At 37.4% G+C, this 19,230-nt stretch overlaps 2 protein-coding genes across 2 annotated transcripts in view; both read right to left on the bottom strand.

Annotated features, from left to right (window-relative positions):
• Positions 1–1,389: 1,389 nt before the first annotated feature.
• C9H9orf40 (chromosome 9 C9orf40 homolog) lies at positions 1,390–6,683 on the bottom strand. The gene is made up of 2 exons (XM_061201184.1): positions 5,963–6,683; positions 1,390–1,901 (listed from the first exon to the last, which is right to left on the bottom strand). The coding sequence occupies exons 1-2, from the start codon at positions 6,389–6,391 to the stop codon at positions 1,743–1,745; spliced, it is 588 nt and encodes a 195-aa protein (XP_061057167.1). The 5' UTR covers positions 6,392–6,683; the 3' UTR covers positions 1,390–1,742.
• A 10,847-nt stretch (positions 6,684–17,530) lies between these two features.
• CARNMT1 (carnosine N-methyltransferase 1) overlaps positions 17,531–19,230 on the bottom strand; it is a 40,329-nt gene continuing 38,629 nt past the window's right edge. The window contains exon 8 of the mRNA XM_061201183.1: positions 17,531–18,772. Within this exon, the coding sequence (XP_061057166.1) occupies positions 18,671–18,772 (102 nt within the window). The 3' untranslated portion in view covers positions 17,531–18,670. The remainder of the gene's footprint in view (positions 18,773–19,230) is intronic.

Below are 19,230 nucleotides of genomic sequence, written 5' to 3'. Positions count from 1 at the left end.
AGAAAGTTTATCCTTTCCACAGTACTTTAACTGCTTCTTCCCCCTGCCTGCCTGCTTTGTTTGCTATTTCTTCAATCCCAACTCTTATTCTTAAACTTCTAGTAGCAATTTAAAGTGGAATGAAGTGCAACTATAGGAAGCACATTTATTCCAATTATTTTTTTTGTACCCATAAGATCATTACGAGAATTAAACAAGATGATGCAGGTACTTAGTATACTGCTTGAAAATAAACATAGTCTGAGGTAGATACTATTTATTCTCATTTTACAAGTGAGGCATCTGGAGCTTGGAGATGAAAAATAACTTGCTTAATGTTACACAGGTAGAAAGTGGCAGGCCAAGACTTTGAACTGTCTGACTTCAAACCCTCAATTATACAGTTTGTCTTCTGTTCTAGAATATTATTAATGTAAACCCATACTTAAATCCTACAGTACACACAAAACATTGGTGGTTCTCTCTCTCTCTCATTGGCATTTATCATCTTTCCTAAATTTTGGATCTAATGTCATTAACAACAACAAAAAATATACAAGCAAGATGAGTTAGTCAATTACAAAGCCAACATTCTGAATGCAATACAAAAATTAACTTAATTACTAAGTTATTAGTAACTTAGTTATTAATATAACAAACACAAATTGCTTACTTTATTTAACAATGAAACAGTAATAATGACACAGTAATTCAGTTGTAACAAAGCCATCAACAGAGCAAAATAAAAACAAAGCTAACTAAGGAGGCAGTGCTTCAGCTCAAGTTAGTTATCTCCTTTAAACAGGAAAAACAATCATTAGTCTAGTGGTTCTTGAACTGGCCTGCTCATTTGAGGAATGGGAGGAAGGAAGACTGGTGCTTAAAAAAATAGCTACACCCAAAGCCCACCTCAGAACAATTATATGAGAATTTCTCAAGAGTGGGGCCCGTTTGAAGTGTTGTCAGTGTTGACAAGTACAAGTCTAAAATAATAAGCAATAAACAGCATGCCCTCAAAGCAATTCAAAACCAAGAAATTTAAAAAAGAAAAGAAAAGAAAAAGAAATATAATAAATTTCTTTCCTCCTATCCTGGGAAAAGGGGGAAGGAAGCACCTACTCATTTCTCTTTGTTCTTTATCCATCTTTGATTGCCCAAAGTCAAGTTTAACAAACGTTAAATATTGGAAGTTATGCAAACATCCTACCCAAATTAAAATTTTCACTACTGTACATTTAGAAAGCTCTTTTAAAATACCAGGTTTCAGAAAGAATCCCCCACATTTTAAGTTTGCATAGATGTTTAAGTCAGCTATTTGTTCAACGAAGAAGAGTCGATGAAATGTATTAGAAAGCATTTTATTAATAAGTTATTATAAAACAATATTCATTTCATGTACCACAAATTAACTTTTTGGTGCAACAAGAGGAATATCTGAATGTTTCCCATCTATTTCTAAAACTGTCACAATTCCTTTTTATAAGATTGATACCTTCATATTTAGAACCTAAACATAAATTTTTCTTAAGAATGCATACATAAAATACTTCTCCTATAACTGCACTATATCCTTGACAAATCCCTATCGGGAGGTATAGTAGTGACTGCAGGCATTTATCTTTAAAACAACTTTTCCTCATTTTTCAGGTTTGGGGATGATATCACATCAAGTATGGAAAATAACTTTTTTCCTTAAGAATACAGAAATTCACTTAGCGATGTCTCCTCAAATTCAGAAAAACCCATTTCTTCAGCTCCTTCTGTCAGGACTCCATATCAATCTCAACAACTTCATTCTTGTCCTGAAGTGTTGTTTCTGTCAGGTTGTCTTCACTTACATCTTCAATGTCTGCCAGATCAATAGGTGGTAAAGGATTCCTCCAGTACTGGAAGGTGTTATACTGCCAAAATTCTTCACTGAGCTTTAGTGAAAAGAAGAGAGAGATGAAAGTACATCAATGGTGTAGAAAAAATTAAGTTTTTTCATGAAACAAATTTTTTTCTGTTTTAAAAGCAAACTCACGTTAAGATTTTGCAGTCTTTAACTTTGCATCTTCAACAAATATATATTTTTAATTCTGCCTAATCAAAGTACTTCATGGACTCAGTCAAATCTGTGCATTTTCATATTCATGAATTTGTGAAAGTATTTCCTGTTAGTAGTCTAAATTTAAAAGAATTTCCTCCAAGAGCTTCTCTTCCCAGAATTTTCTTCCATTTTTCAACCAAAAAATAATGCCTGAAGATGGTCTTAAAATTTTTTACCTTTCAGTGAGGAAAACAATTTATTTAAAAAACACATGCACACATCTTAAAATTTACTTTTGGTCTTTTTCCTGATGTTTGGTATTTTAAGGGATTGACTTGACGTAGGCTAAAATATTTTGACAACCTTCTAAAAAGCATTAGAATAAAAACATGGTAAATAACAAGAAAATCTTAAACTGGTCATTTTATTAAAGATGCCATTTTGTACAAGACATGAGTCAAGATACCAAAACTGATAAATCCAAGTGAATGCTGGCCCCTTCAAAATTCAACAGCTTACTGTAACAGGCTATAAAATTGTTTCAAGTAACTATGAAGTGAAGTTGATATTCCAATGAAGTTCAAAACTGGCACAAAATTAAAATACTTTGTGCAAAGGAAGTGGCATTGCAATTACATATAGGCTTCCAAAGTGACCATTTTGAAGGTTAACACCTTTCCCAGATGGATATCTATATATCTATATTTAGTCTACTAAGTTGTGTTTGTACTTTAGGTTCATACTTGCTATAGCAGCATTAACCAACAGAAATATAATGAAAGCCACATATGTAATTTAAAATTTTCTAGTAACTTCAGTTAAAAAAAAAAGTAAAAAGAAACAGGTGAAATTAATCTTAAAATTTCATTTGACCTAATAAAGCCAAAATACTATCATTTCAACATGCAGTCAATATTTTTAAAAATTAATGAGATATTTTACATTCTTTTTGTCTAACTAAAAGTTTTCAAAATCTGCCAGGTATTTTACACTTCCAGCACTAGTCAGACTAGCCCCATTTCAATGCTCAATAGCCACATGTGGCTAGTTACTTAAATGGGGAGCACAGGTCTTCTCAATAATAAGTTTATTCACTGCCTTAGACACTAAGGCTTAAGAGAATTAAGAGTCTCTTTGGAATTCCTTAACACTGGGATAAAAATGTAATAACTCAAAGGATGCCAAGAAAAACTTAATTTTAATAAGTAAATAGGGTTAAAAACAAGGACCTATTTCTCTTTTGGAAAAAAAAACTATTGTTCAAATGATCTACTTATAAAAACAAACCAAAAAAGATCCTTAATGAGGTCAGTATAACCTAGTAGCTAAGAGCACAGACTTTGCCACCAGACAGACCTGGGCTTGCATGATAACTCCTCCACCCATTAACTCTGATCTTGACCTAGGTCTCTTTCATCATTGGTAAAAAAGCAGAAAGGCTCTTGTGCAAATTACAGTTTAGCACTATAAGTGCCCAATATAGCTAGTTATTATATCCCAAGAAGCCTACGAACCAATATCACTATGAACCAAAATCACAACATTTCTGCTTCCTTTCTATTTAAAGTATTTAACAGTAAGGGTCAGCACCGACAGAGTACTCAATCTGCATAAACTGACACTAAAGTGACACTAACATGAGAAAATACATGAATATTTATTGAAGTAATACCTGGTTTTATTTTAGTTCTCCGGTTAAAAAAACACCTGAAACAACTCAAATATTGAGGTTCTAGGACAGAAAAATAGGTACCACGATTCTGCCTAGATTGCATCCTCAATATGGAAAGGACATATTTGAGGAAATTCTTCCCAAATGAGATCCCAAGGGTAAGGGTAGGGACTTAAGCTCTTTTCTGAGCAAAACAGGAACCAGGGAGACATTTGCTGCATGAACTGAAAAAGCTTTTTAACTTCTACATGTTTTTGCTATATCCTATTTTCCCTTGGCTGTAAGACCCTTAAAACAAAAACCATGCATCTTTGGTGGCAGGAAAGAAAGAGGGAAGCTGGAGAAAATTAAGTTTGCACAAAGAAGCAGCTCAAGGAACAGAACAAAAGAAAGGAACATGAGGGTTTCTGGGCTTTTGCCAAAAGAGAACAGGGGACTAGCCTTGATGAAGAAGGAACCCCTAGAGGCAAGCTTGTTCCCTGTCACAGGCTTGTAGTGACTACAAGAAGCAGAGAGCTGTCAGATGTGGTCACTGCTGTGGAAGAAGACACAGGTGTGTCTAGGAGATTCTAAGCAAATGTCTGTGTCAGTTTACTAAAAATTTCCTTTGCTTACCTGCCATTTCCATGTCCCTCTTATCAATTTGTGGCATACTGCAGTCAGTATATTCTGGTAGGAAAGACAAGCCTAAGTATGGGTTGGGTACCAAAAATGGTCAAGTTTGCAAACTACACAGTACTTATCTCCATACCAAATAGGTCTGGATGACTGTCACTCTGGATTTTTGTTTTTTCAGGTTTTGCACATTGGTGTGACATGATTTAATTGGAAATTCTAATTCTTTATTCTACTTTCAAAACATAAGTGCTATCTAAAAGCAGTCTGAAGAAAAAAAAATCTAAATAAGGCTCATGTTTTCTAAATTCCAAGAAAACTGGGGGTAGAAATATTTACAATTTATAGTTTCATCCAGAAATGCTCATCGCAATAATTATATCTAAAGGATAATTTCTCATGACCACAAAAAAAGATCTTTCCCAACTACTGTGTTTTATTGGCAAGGTGTTTGATAAATTCTGCATAAGATACTTGAGACAATGGAAAAATGTGGGGAGGATGCTATGATGGAGTAGTTGAAGAGAATTTGGTGAAGTCTGGGCTCTACATTTGGCTCTTCCACCCCCAAAGCTCCTGGTTCAACCCAGGACTGCCAAAACGCAACTTGAATTCCAAAGATTAGACCAACGCTGCCCAATAAATACAAAATGCCAGCCACAAACGTAATTCGAAATTTTCTGATGGCTATATTAAAAAAGTAAAAGAAATAAGTGAAATGAATTTTAATATAATTTATTCAATCCAATATCTCCAGATTATTTCAACGTGTATTCAATATAAAATTTTTTGAGATCTTCGAAATCTAGTGTGTATTTTACTTTGACTGCATCTCAATTTGGACTAGTCCCATTTTAGGTGTCGTGTCACATAGCTAGTGGCTGCCACACTGAATAGCACAGATCTAGACAGATCTTATGTGCAGTGATAGGGCAGGCTCATTTCCCAAGGAAGAGGAACTCTCCAAAGATCCTCATACAGACGCTTGATCTTAAGAACCAAATTAATTCTCAACGATCCTTTTTCATAGGATCAGATTTAACACTGCCTTTTCCCAATATACGGAGGCCCTTCCTCTCAACCAAAAGAGCTGTACCATGCCTAAAGGATGTCCAACTGGTGGCTACCACATTCGTCACCCTCTTTAGAAAGAAATCGATCACGAATTCCAGAAAAAAACTCATCGTTAAACCAAGGAAGACGCAGTACACCTTTCTCTGACGTTTGTTGTTGAGCTTAACTTATTGCGGTTCACGGTCAACGTCTTCCCTAAGTTCTACAGTCTGTCATGACTCACGCCCCTGCTTCCCTCTTGGACAGCACAGATGCTGAAGGTGCAAGGCCACGTCTACTACCTCACCCAACGATCTGTCTCCCCCTAGTTTAGCTTAGTGCTCTCAGCTCGTCGGACTCTCCCAAAACGTTGCCAAAGGTGGGCTCTGGGGCCCCTGGTGTGCTGCCTGGGGCGGTGGGTCGGTGTTCATTCTTGCGGCGAGGATCCCGGCTTTTCATCTTTTGGGGGGTCGTGACGAACACGAGTCTAGAGGGGAACGATCGGTTCCTTCCCGGGACGCGCAGTGCCCGGGAAAGTGTGACCCTTTTTCCCCTCACCCCGGGCCCCGCCTCCCGTCCCCCGCCGGAGCGCCCAGCCCACCGCCAGCCCCTACCTGGCGCGGTGCGGCCCCCCAGTCTCCCCGCAGGGACTCTGCGCGCTCCGCCCCGTCGTCGCCACCGCCCCTCGGGGGCCGAACGCCCCGGGGCTCCTCCCCCGGCCCGCGAGGCCGCACGGGCGGCTGCAGCAGCGGCGGCTCGCCGGCCTCCAGGCCGCGGCCCTCACGCTCCGCGCCGTCCGGAGCGCCAGTGTCCCCGCCGTCGCGGCGCTTGCTGGGCGAAACCAAAGGCTCAGTCATACCCCCTGCGTCGATTTTACGCTTTCGGGGCAGCTCCGGGACGCCGAGGGGCTGCTCCGGATGCGAGGCCCCCGGCGGCGGGATCCAGAGCGGTGGCCGCGGCGGCTCCTCAGGAAAGTCGCAGAGCAGGAGCCGCTTCCAAGGCACGTGGAACGTCAGGGGCTCGGCCGCACGCCGCTTGGCCATGGGCCCCGAAGGCTCGGGCGGAGCCCGCCGGGCGCGGGAGGCCGAGCGCCGATAGCTGTGGGGGCGGAGGGCGAGGGCGGAGCGTGCAGAGCGCTAGGAAGGGCGAGGACCGAGTCCGGGCGAGGCTGCGGCTGGAAAGTGCAGAGGGCGGAGGGGGCGGGGCAGCCGGTGCGGCCCAGCCCGCGCACGCTGCCCTGGCCACCGCCGAGGTGCGGCCGGACGCTGAGGAGCAACCACGAAGCGGCGGAGATTCGAACCTGCGCACAAATGTGCGCGCGCGCACTCGCGCCGGCGAGGCGGAGCCTTTGGTTGGTGGAGGCTCGCGGGGCGAACTCCCGAGCGCCCCTGCGGCCGGAAGTGCGCGCCCCGGGGCGAGGCGGGAAGGCCGCGGCAGGTTTATTAAAGGCCGAGTGGTGGTGTTCTTGGAGGATGTGATTTTTCCTCAGGGACGGGGAGAGGGGTGTGCAAATCCCGAGCTTAAAGTGTATATGTTAATATTCCCTTCCTTGAGTCAGTGGTCGCCGGGACGTCCCCAGGAGGTTAAAACAGAATTATACAAATTTAATAAATTAGTGTTAACAGGCTTTAGCGCTACATTAAATGATTACGCCAAACAGACTGCTGAACGGGGGTCGGGGCTGAGGGAAATAGATAAAGCCAGTATGCAAAAACAAAACAAAAGAAAACAAACCAACGAGCGTGTTTTGCAGTGGCTGTTGTGGAAGGTGAAGTAGGCACTACATTCCTTGATCTTTTGATTAAAAATTCACTGATGAAATTGCAGAGAAGATGCGTCGCTCATCTACGAGCTAATCCTGGAGCACAGCCCTCTTCCGACTGAAACCTAAAATCGTTTGGCTCTTAACTTACGTGGGAAGCGCACAGAATTCCCTGCTTGCTCTGCGCGGTGATCAAAAGTGAGATTCCAAGACCTTTGTTATATCAAACTTGTGTGTGTTGTCAAAGAAAATGAGGAGACGATAACAACATATAAGGTATTTACCTTATATTTTAATAGTTAATAAAGACAGTAACCAAGTAAAGAAGAAGGTAAGGAAGAAAATTATATATAAGTGCTTTGAAGGGAGAAACTACTATGATCTTCTAGAGGAAAAGAGTGCAAGGAAGGTAACTGTCCTCTAACTGGTTGGTACTACCTATATTAATTACCCCACGCCCCTATACCTCAAGGCTGTTGTGAGAAGATAGGGCAACCAGTTGTTTATTAATAAGCACAGAAATATAATAAGTAGGGTAATAAACAGTAGCTTTTCTGCTTGATCTTTCCATTTCCTCTTGTTTTGTTTTCCTCTCATCCCCGCGTCCCCCTCCCCTCTGGCAACCACCTGTTTGTTCTGTGTATCTATGACTGCTTCTCAAGTTTGCTCACTTGTTTTTTAGATTCCGCATATAAATAAAATGATACAATATTTGTCTTTCTCTGACTTACTTCACTTTGCATAATATCCTCTAGGTCCATCCATATTGTTGCAGATGGCAAGATTTCATTCTTTTTCATAGCTGAGTAATTTTCCATTTATTTTATTGATATTGATATTTATATATATATATATATGGATGGATATATCACAATTTGTTTATCCATTCACTGATGATGGACATGTAGGTTGCTTTCAGTTTGGGGCTATTACAGATAAAGCTGCTGAGAACATTTGTATGGACATAGGCTTTTTTTCTCTTGGGTGAATAAATACCTAGGAGTGGAAAGGCTGGATCACATAGTAAGTGTATATTTGACTTATTAGCAAACTGCCAAACTGGTTTCCAAAGTGGTTGTACCATTCTACATTGCCACGAGCAGTGTATGAGAGTTCTAGCTCCTACATATTCTCTCCAACAGTTGGTTTAGTCAGACTTTAATGTTAATCTTTCTAAATAAGTATCTCATGTATCCCTTTGTAGTTTATCCCTTTGCATTCCCCTAATGACTAATGATGTTGAGCATCTTCTAAGTGCTTACTTGCTATCTGTATATCGTCTTTGGTAAAATGTTCAAATTTTGCCCAATTTTATTTTATTTTTGCCCAATTTTAAAATTGGGTCATTTGCTTTCTTATTTTTCTTATTTCATATTTTTATGCATGTAATCATATTTCATTCATTTGTATTAAGTATAGTATTCCATCATATGAATCCACTTCATTGTTGATAAACATTTCAGTTTATTCAGATTTTTGCAGTTACAAATAGTGTGCTATGAGCATGCTTGTTCATAATTTCTAAGGCACATGTGCAAGAATGTCTCTACAGAGTGGAATTACTGAGTTGTAGAATATGTTTAACTTCACCTGGACTAGGTAGTGCCAAAGCTTCCTAAAGTGCTTTTTACCAGTTTATCATTCTAGTAGAGGACGAGAGATGCCTTTTTGTCACATCCTCACCAGTAAACTTGAGTATGGTCTTACCGGAGCAGTGTGATATGGTATCTCATTGTGGCCTCAGTTTGTATTTCCCCAGTGAAATTGGACATCTTTTTATATGGTTTATGGACCATTCCTGGAGCAGTAATCCTGGCTCTTTACTCTGCATGGTGTCTTGTTGAACAAGTTCTAAACTTAAATGTGGTCTAAATTATCAATCTTTTCTTTGTCTAGTTTATGCTTCTTTTTTGTCTTGTTTAAGGCATTGGCCCTTTCACCACCACCTCTGCCTCAAGACCACCCTGCCTAATCCCAGTCTCTGCTTGGCCCAACTTGGATCTCTAGCTTTTTGTAAAAGGATTGTTAAATTCTTTGCCCTTTAAAAAAATTGGTTTAGTTGGGTTTTTTCTGATTTGGAAGAGCTTCTTTTTTATTCTAGAAAGCAATGTTCTTATGGGTAGTAGGTGTTGTAAATATTATAAATATTTCCTCCCAATTTGTGTCTTGTATTTTTACTCTCTGTGATACCTTATTAATGTAGTCAAGTTTATCAATGTTTTCTTTTCTGGTTTACACATATTACATCTTGTTTAAGAAGTCCTTTCCTGTCCCAGTTCTAGACATTTTATGGTTTTATATTTTTGCTTCCACATTTAAATCTTTCATCCATGTGGAATTGATTTGTGTGTTTTTGTGGTGTGAAAAAAGGCAAGTTCATTCTCCTTCCCTGTATGGAATAACTAGTTTTCTTAACACCATAAATTGAATAGTTGTCCTTTTTTCACTGTTATGCAGTACCTGCTTTGTCACAAGTTAAGTTTTCATAAATACACACAACTTTGGGGGAGCTCTCTATTCAGTTAGATTGGTCTATTTGCTATCTTGGGCCAATTCAACAGTGTCTTAATTACCATAGCTTTGTAATAAATCCTTGATATCTTTAGAGCAATCCTCCACATCTTGTTCTTCAGGAATATCTTGACTCTACTAGGCCTTTTGCTCTTCCATGTACAGTCATCTTGTAGCATTACATTACCCTTTGGAATCATAATTGCATTGAAACTATAGATCAATTTGGAGAGAACTGTCATCTTTACAATATGGAGCCCATTTCCTTTTCAATGATATTTTATAGCCTCAAATTATTTAGGTCTTTTAAAAAGTCTCTCAATAAAGTTTTATAATTCTCACTGCAAGGAGCTTATGTATCTTTTGTTAGGTTTATTCCTAGGCACTTTATAGTTTTTGTAAATAGTTTTTCCCCCCACACCATACCTTTCTTTTTCTCCAACATTTTGAGTTATTACTCAGGAGTTGTTACTCCTGCGCTGTCTTTAAAAAATTAGTTTACTCCAAGTTTTATATAGTACCAGATTCATTGCTTCAAGGAATTTGTCCATTTCATTCCAGCTGTCAAATTTGTTGGCGTAGTATTTTCTATTTTCTGTTTCCTTGATTTCTACTTAATTGGGGTTTACTTTGTTCTTCTTTCTCTAGGTTCTTTTGATTTAACCTCTAGCGTCATTGATTTTAGCCTTTCTTCTTTTCTAATATAAACATTTAAAGCTATAAATTTCCCTGTAGCACTTCTTTATCTGCAGCCGCCCAAATTTTGATATATTTTCATTATCTTTCAGTTTGAAATACTTTCTAATTTCCCTGATTTCTTTTTTGACCTATGGATTATTTCAATGTGTTAATTTTTCAAATATCTGAGATTTCCCTAAATATCTTTTTCTTATTTCTAGTTTAATTTCATTCCCCTTTAATTCATACTCTGTGTAATTTTAATCCTTTTAAATTTATTGAGATTTTATGACCCTATATATGAATTATCATGGTGCATGTACCACGTGCTCCTGAAAAGAATATATAGTCTGCATGTATTGGGCACAGTGCTGTCACGTAAGTAAATGTCACTTAGGTAAAGGTGGTTGATAATGTTTTTTAGATCTTATGTCTTTACTGATTTTTTTTTTTTTGTCTAATAGTTCTATTAATTGCCAAGAAAGGAGTGTTAAAAATCTCCATCTATGATGGTGATATTTTGTTTCTCCCTTAAGTTCCATCAATTTTTGTCTATGTATTTTGAAGCTCTGTTATTAGGTACACATGTATTATGATTGTCATGTCTCTGATGTACATCCATCTTTCTCTCTGATAATGCTCTTTGTTTTGAAGTTGTCTTAATTTGAGATTAGTATAGTTGTTCCAGCCCTCCTATGCTTACCATTTGCATAGTATATCTTTTTTTTCCATCCATTTACTTTCAGCTTGTCTGTATTTTTACATTTAACCTATCTCTTGCAGACAACTTACACAGCTGGATCTTGCTTTTCTGGCATTCTGACCATTTCTGAATTTTAATTGGAATGTTTAGTCCTTTAACATTTGATATAAATTATTGATATGGCTATATTTAGGTCTGCTGTTGTACTATTTGTTTGTTCTCTTTCTTTTCTGGCTCTGTACCTCCTTTCCTGACTTTTTTTTTTTTTAATATTTATTTATTTATTTGGCTGCACAAGATCTTAGTTGTGGCACGCAGGATCTTTAATTGCAGCATGTGGGCTGTCTTAGTTGCAGCATGTGGGATCTAGTTCCCTTACCAGGGATTGAACTCGGGCCCCCAGCATTGGGAACGCAGAGTCTTAACCGCTGGACCACCAGAGAAGTCCCTTTCCTGACTTCTTTTGGATTAACTGAATATTGTTTTGAATTTCATTTTAATTTAATTCTTAACATTTAACTATATCTCTTTGCATTAATTTTTAGAGATTGCTCTAAGGATTGCAGTATACATCTTTAACTTTTTAGTCTATATGAAGTTAACACAGTACCACTTCGTGTAAAGCAGAAATCTTGAAACCCTTCTTTCTCACCCCTGCCCTGTCCCAGAAGCACTTTTATACTGACCCAGTAGGATATTCTACCTATCCTATAATTTCGTTAGAAGCACTCTGACTTCTTTCCCCAATACTTCTTGTGGAAAATAACCCAGAACTCATCATTAGTAACAACAAAGCAACAAGGACGTTTTCTTAATGTCTTCTTGGTAAAGACTCTCATGAATTTATTCTGCTTTTCTTTAAACTTGCCTGTTGCAGACTGATTGAATGAAGCCCCACAGCAGTTTAGGATAGGGAAGTGGTTTAAAAATTTTTAGCAACTACGTATTTGCCAGACCTTTTACATATCTCATTTAATCCTAAAAACTGCAGCAGATGCTATTACCAATTTAACAGATAAACCTCACCCCTGAGCATCAGATCCCTGTCAACTTCTCAATGCGTCCAGACTTCACCACCGTATTTAAAATTGCAACTCACTCGGCACTACCCATGTTAAGATTCCCCTTGCCTTTTTTTCCCCCATAGCACTTTGCACCTTCCAATCTGTTATATAATTCACTTATTTGTTATTCTTATTATCTCCCTCTCTAGAAAGTAAGCTCCTTGAGGGTAGGGTTCTTTGTTTTTTTTTCACTGATATATTCAAGCACTTAGAACAGCGCCTGGCATGTATTAGTAGCTCTTTACATATTGTTGAATGAATGACTATTCTTCATTTTACCTGGGTGTTTCACAGGCGTCTCATACTCCATCCTCCAGTATTCCCTATGAGCCATCATTCATCCAACCAGGTACTCATATCAGAAGTACTCCTGTGCCCCTTCACAATCTTATGTTCAGTCATTAATTTATTCTTTGAACAAATATTTTGAGCATCTGCTGTGACTGGGCAAAATTCTAGACACTAGAGTTTCAACAATAAACAAAGCTAAAATCCCTATCCCTTGACTCTCCCACCGAAGCTCTGTATTGGGGGGATTAGACAATAAACAAGTACATCTGTCAAATGCTGAGGAAAAAAATAAAGCAGGGTAAGAAGGATAGGGAGGGTTTATATAAGGTGAGCAAGAAGGATCTCTCTGATAAGGAGACTTAAGCAGAGACCTGAGGAAAATGAAGGGACAAGTTGTATATATATATGGGGAGTGTTTGTAGGCAGAGGCAATGGCAAATACAAATGTCCTAGAGCAAGAGCATACCTGGCATGAGCTTGGGACAGCAAAAAAGCCAGTGTGGCCTTTTTTCTCTCAGTGTTTTGTTTTGCATAGTTGCTATATCTGCTGTTAATCTATACATTTTTTCATCCCAGACAATGTACCTTTCAATTCTAGAAGCTCAATGTGGGTTTTATATGTCTCTACATAACTTTTTGAACATATGGAATACAGTTATGCTATTTTATTATTTTTTAAAATATTTATTTGGCTGCACCAGGTCTTAGTTGGGGCATGTGGGATCTTTTAGTTGTGGCATGTGGGGTCTTTAGTTGGGGCATGGGGGATCTTTAGTTATGGCCTGTGGGATCTAGTTCCCTGACCAGGGATTGAACCCGGGCCCCTTGCATGGGTGCACAGAGTCTTAGCCACTGGACGACCAGGGAAGTCCCCAGTTATGCTATTTTAATGTTCTCTGCTAATTGTTGGTTCTGGGTTGGTTTCAATTGATTTTTCTCCTCTTTATGGGTGGTGGTTTCTTCTTTCTCTGCACAAATGGTAATTTTTGATTGGATACCAGATAGTATGAGTTTTATTTTGTTGGGTGTTTTTTTTTCCTCTGGCTTGGGTATCTAGTTATCTCACACACATGCACTGATCAGTACTCTACAGATTACTCCAGGGGCACTGTCCTCAGATCTCCAATGTTCTCTCTGTGTGCAACTCTTTCCTCTCAGGAACTCTGTCCTACACAAGGTAACAACAGCTCACTGCCAGTGGAATCTGAAGCCTGTGATGCTGTGTGATAACAAAAACACGACGCAAACCCAACTCAAGGTCTTCTAAGATTGACTCAACCTCCCATGCCTGCCTGAGAGGCATATATTTACACCCAGGCATAAATACTGTTTACTTCAGGTTCTGTTTTTTTTCTACACAGTAAGTGGAATTCAGTATTATGAGACTCAGGGAAAAAAAGGAAAAAAAAAAAAGCCCTTGTCAGCAGATGAAGCAATTAATGGAACTAGACTCAGAGTTGACCCACATATTGGGATTATCAGTTAGGGACTAAAATATCTATAATATATTAAAGGATACAGTAAAAAAAAAAGGTGGACAACATGCACTGATACACAGGGAATTTCAGCAGAGATGAAAACTACAAAAAATAGATAAATAGATATGCTAGAAATAAAAAACATAATATCAGAGATAAAATTTCTTTCAATGGTTTCATTAGTAGAATGGACAAAGATGAGGAAAGACTCAAGGAACTTGAAGATAGGTAAAAAGAAACTATTCAGTTTGAAACACACAGAAAAAATTTTTTTAAAAAGTGTAAAAAACAAAACAAAAACTAAGAAACCACCAAAAACAGCATCCAGGAGTTGTGGGACAATGACAAGACAATCTGATGTACATGTAATAGAAGCCCCAGAAGCAAGAAGCAAGAGACAGCAGGGCAGAAGAAATATTTGAAGAGATAACGGCAAAGAACATTACAGAAATAGTAACAAAATATCAAACCACAGATCCAACAAATGGGGTCCAATGGGCTGCTGCTGGTCAGCCTCAGTGCCAGCTACGTAAAACCAAAAGCAGATGTGGTCAGTCTTCAGAGGCCAGAACTCAGAACAGTCCTCACGACTCTGGCCAATCCTCCGCTTAATGAACCTCACTACGTTTTTACTAACTTTTGGGTCTGGTCTGCCAGGTGAGAGCCTACAGACTGGCAGATTAAAGACACCTCTCTTTGGCCCTTAAACTTACGCAAATTGCTCAGCTTCCCTCATAGTTAAAAGAATAAATATTAAAATTAGATACTTATATTGACAAAATATGGAAAGCTTAGCAATATCTAGTACTGGCCAGGAATGGATGCAAAGTTATTCTCAAACGCTGGATGGAATGTAAATTGGTAGTCTTCTTGAAAGGCAACTTGACTGAAAGTGCACATACACACTCAATGATCCCACTTCTAAACAGCTACTGAAGAGAAATAAACATATATATGAGGCATGTACTACTAGCATGTTTGTAAAAGTGAGGGTAAACCTCCATTAAATTTTACTTGTGCCCTCTCTCCCATTACCTACTATTATATTTCTTTACACTTCCCACCAAGCTTTTGGAATCTATACTTATACCCGTCATCTTTGATTTTTTTCCCTAAGATTGCACTGAAACTGTTTTCAAAGGGTCACCATAAATATTAAAAGTAATGTCCTGTTACCAATCTTCATCTTTTTCTATCACTATACATCTTTTTCTATCACTATACAACAGTCAACACAGATTGAAATCACATTTACTTGTCCACCATGTGCTTTCACATATTCACATACAGGCATACCTCAGAGACATTGCAGACTCGGTTCCAGACCATTGCAATAAAGCTAATATCGCAATAAAGTGAGTCACACAAATATTCTGGTTTCCCAGGACATCTGAAAGTTATGTTTATACTGTCGTTTATTAAGTGTGCAGTAGCATTATGTCTTAAAAAAATGCACATACCCTAATTTAAAAATACCTATTGCTAAAAATGCTACCATCATCTGAACCTTCAGCAAGTCATAATCTCTTTGCAATGGTAACATCAAAGATCACTGTTCACAGATGACCATAACAAATACAATAATGGAAAAGTTTGAAATATTGCAAGAATTACCAAAATGTGACACAAAGACAGGAAATGAGCAAATACTGTTGGAAAAATGGTGCCGACAGACTTGCTCAACACAAGGGTTATCACAAACCTTTGATTTGTAAAAAATGCACTATTTGCAAAGTGCAGTAAAATGAGGTACACCTGTATAATATTTCACAGATAGCACATACGACCTCATAAAAGCCCACTGAAATAGGTGGTATCAATCCTCTCTTATAGATGAGGAAACAAACTCGGAGCACCTTGCCCAAGATCACAAATAATAATTCAGGAAAAGTATCTAAGTGCAAGTTAAGTGCTCATCCTACTAATGGCTGGTCCTGGAATTTTCTTCTACTGGTTCCTTTACAATTCTTGTTTGATTATTTAACAAAACCAAAGACCAAGATTAATTAGCATAAGGCCTAGCATACTCAGAAACCAAGTAATCATATTAGATGCATATAAAAATAGGCTAATCCAAGGGTTCAAAAGTATTATGTGTTCAATTAATTAAAATTCCCATGTCTATGGTTATGAGTAATTTAGATGGAAACAACCAAGCAAATATTGTTTCATAGCAATTGGCAGACTTTAATATTCAAGAAAAATTAAGTCCATCATACACATTAAAAATATAGGAAATTTCATGCAGACATGAAGCTTCCGATTCAGCCTTTGTGGCAATTTTTAGAATGAGAGTTACATATAAATACAGTACATTTTACAATTCCCAAACTTCATAATTTTATACTGTGATTTATACAGCTTCTCTTTATATTTTACATATCCCATCTTGCTCACTTGGTTAATATACCCTAGCCTGCACTGCTTCAGATTATGGAAATTTTAAAAAAAACAACAAAAGCAAGCACAATGACCTATCTCCTCCCACTTGATGAAAATGAATGAAAACATTTGTGTATAGAGTTATTTAAGAAAAATGTTTTAAACTTTAAGGCTTACACACTTTAGTAGCTATTTCTACACATAAGAAATACAAAATTAAATCCTCCAGTGACACCTCTATCATTGATTGATACCACAATTTTCAAGTTTAGATTAACTACAAAAGCTATAAGAAAAAGAGTGACGCAAATTTGTGAAGTACGTTTAAAAAACAGTATTCATAACATGAGGGAGAAATTAGAAACAAATGAAATAACTGATTTCAGAGTTAACTAAAATATAAGCTATAATTTAGAAATATAAGTAACATTATTAAAGAATAAAACCTGATAGCAAAAATTTTAAGTAATAATGCCAACCCATTGGTGTCAACTTGTTTTTCCCTCTATGAGAAAACCAAGATCGTTTGTTTTGATACAAGTTGTAAAAAAGTGAATATTAATCAGTGAATAAAAAGCATTTCTAAATTACAAACAGCATGATTCCTTTCCTTTCAATGGCTTTTTAAAAATACTTATGCTCCTTTTAAGTTTCTTTCTTTAAAAGAAAATAATAAATTTGGGGTGTTTTTCCCCTTGCAATTAATTTCAAGTTCATCCATGTGGTAGGTAAGGAGAATTCCCACTAAGTGAATATCTGCCAAGTATTGAGGAACACAAAAAAGAGAAACAGTTTTTCAGAAACACTCAACAGGTTACATACAAGTGTCCATAACTTGACAAATCAAATTAACTTCACGGAATCCTTCACTGCATCATGGGCATGAAGGCCACAGGAGCTCCTGTAGCGTATGCAGAAAAGGTCCTACTGGTAAGATGCCAAATCGCGTAGTGACTCCCCCGCACCTAACTGACAGTAAAGGTCTAAAGATTTCTAAGTAAGTTTTCCTATGAAAACATGACATTTATGCTACCAGCACATTATTGAGATTAAGTCTATCTAATCCAAACTGCCACAGAGGTCACTTAATGTCATCACAATCATCTGTGAAAATATTCAATATTACTTCCTTTTCTCCAAGAAAAGGTTAAATTAGTCATCTCTACTTATCAAGCTACTGGAAAACAGGATAATAAACATTAAAAAAATACAAAGGAAAACTCCCTCCAATAAAAGATCCACTAGAGGTAGAAATTTAAAGCAGCATATATACTGTTTTAGCTACAGCTATCAGGGAACAAAATTGGTATTAATCTGAAATTATATTAATGGCTGCTTCTTACAATATCAAAGACACAGACCATGGGCAGTAATGTATCCCCAAATTTCATAATCAAAATTTCTCCACATTAATACTATCATGACAGTTTTTACTAGTATATAATTGTTTTAACGGAAAAAAAGTGCTTGCTTTTGTAATTCATGTAACCTAAAGAAAAGACATTATTGTAAACATCTCACTGACAAACTCTGTATTCATTTATAGTTTGAAATCATACATTTCAAATGGGCAGATTTTATTCTTATGTCCCTAGTTTCCGAGCAGTACCTTTAATAAAGGCTTTTGTGCCTCACTTAGAATGGTGTGATCTCATACATTTCAGAGTGATCCATGATGAGTATGCTTTCAAAAAGCGTTCAATTTAGTGTGGCCAAAAGACTTAATTTCTCAGTTATTTAAAATGCATTTTACTGGCCTGTGATCCTATGAATTCAGCATTTCATAAAAATGAAATGTTTGATGCTAACTATAAATTCAGCTGAGCTAGAAAATAAAATCAAATAATCTGAATGATAAAAGAATAGATGCACATTTTATGTATAGATTCCTTAGGTCCAAAGTAAACAAAATTCCCAATTCCAGATGTTGAAAGTGACAGAGGATCCTTAGACTCTTTTAAAAATAACATGTGCAATGCATACAAAAGAACAAAAAAGGAGATTATTATGGACTTCAATACTATTAGTCATTCATATGGCAGACTTGCAATGGACAGCTTCATGAAGACACTGGAGATAAAGTTTTTTCTACTGAAAGACAATTCTGGACTTCAAGGAAAATGTATACTTGAAGACATTTCCTCCATTTTTACTTGTGTAGTACAAATATGCATGGCATAGTATGTTTCTGAAAAAGCAATAGACATATTAAGAAAATAGACGCTATTTCTTAATTCTGTTAGGAATAAGAAGGCACCACTGACTTGAGGTTGTGTCCTGTCATTGTGATAGTTGACTTTGAGTTGTTTATTTCAGCATCTGCTATTATTAAGCTTTTTTCCTTGTGATACCACTTGAGATTGTGTCCTGTCATTGTGATAGTTGACTTTGAGTTGTTTATTTCAGCATCTGCTATTATTAAACTTTTTTCCTTGTGATACCACTTGAGACCATTACTGTGGTTTACGGACCACAAACAAGACACATTCATAGTAGTACTTCATCATGGAGAGATCATTCACAGTATATGTTGACAAGACAGATTCTTTTTCCACCTGAAATGCAAACAATAATCATAATGATGATGATGATGACAACCATGGTGCTATTTTAAACATATTCTGTATATTAATTCATTTATTACACACAAGTACCCCCTAAGATTGGCACTATTAGTAATCCCACTTTACCAACAACAGTTTTGCTCAAGGTCACACCACTAATAAGTGGTGGAACTGGAATTCACACTCAAGAAGTCTAATTCCAAAGCTTGAACTCTAAACTACTATAATATGTTGCTTTTCTTTATCTTTAAGAACAAACCTGTTGTTTACTTTTTAAATGAATCAAATGCTTCTAAATAAACATACAACTAAAACACAATAGTCAAAGTATCATGAAACCTTATAATCACATGATAAGGAAAGACTGAACAGTACAAAAGTACATACAGTAAACAATATCCCTCTTACACCTGCCCTCCCACCCTGTCTACCTGGTATTTTTCAGTCTA

The sequence above is a fragment of the Eubalaena glacialis genome, chromosome 9 (genome assembly GCF_028564815.1).
Source record: "Eubalaena glacialis isolate mEubGla1 chromosome 9, mEubGla1.1.hap2.+ XY, whole genome shotgun sequence".
Classification (NCBI taxonomy): domain Eukaryota; kingdom Metazoa; phylum Chordata; class Mammalia; order Artiodactyla; family Balaenidae; genus Eubalaena; species Eubalaena glacialis.
The sequence above is the reverse complement of the archived record's forward strand: the minus strand, read 5'-3'. Positions and strand labels throughout refer to the sequence as shown.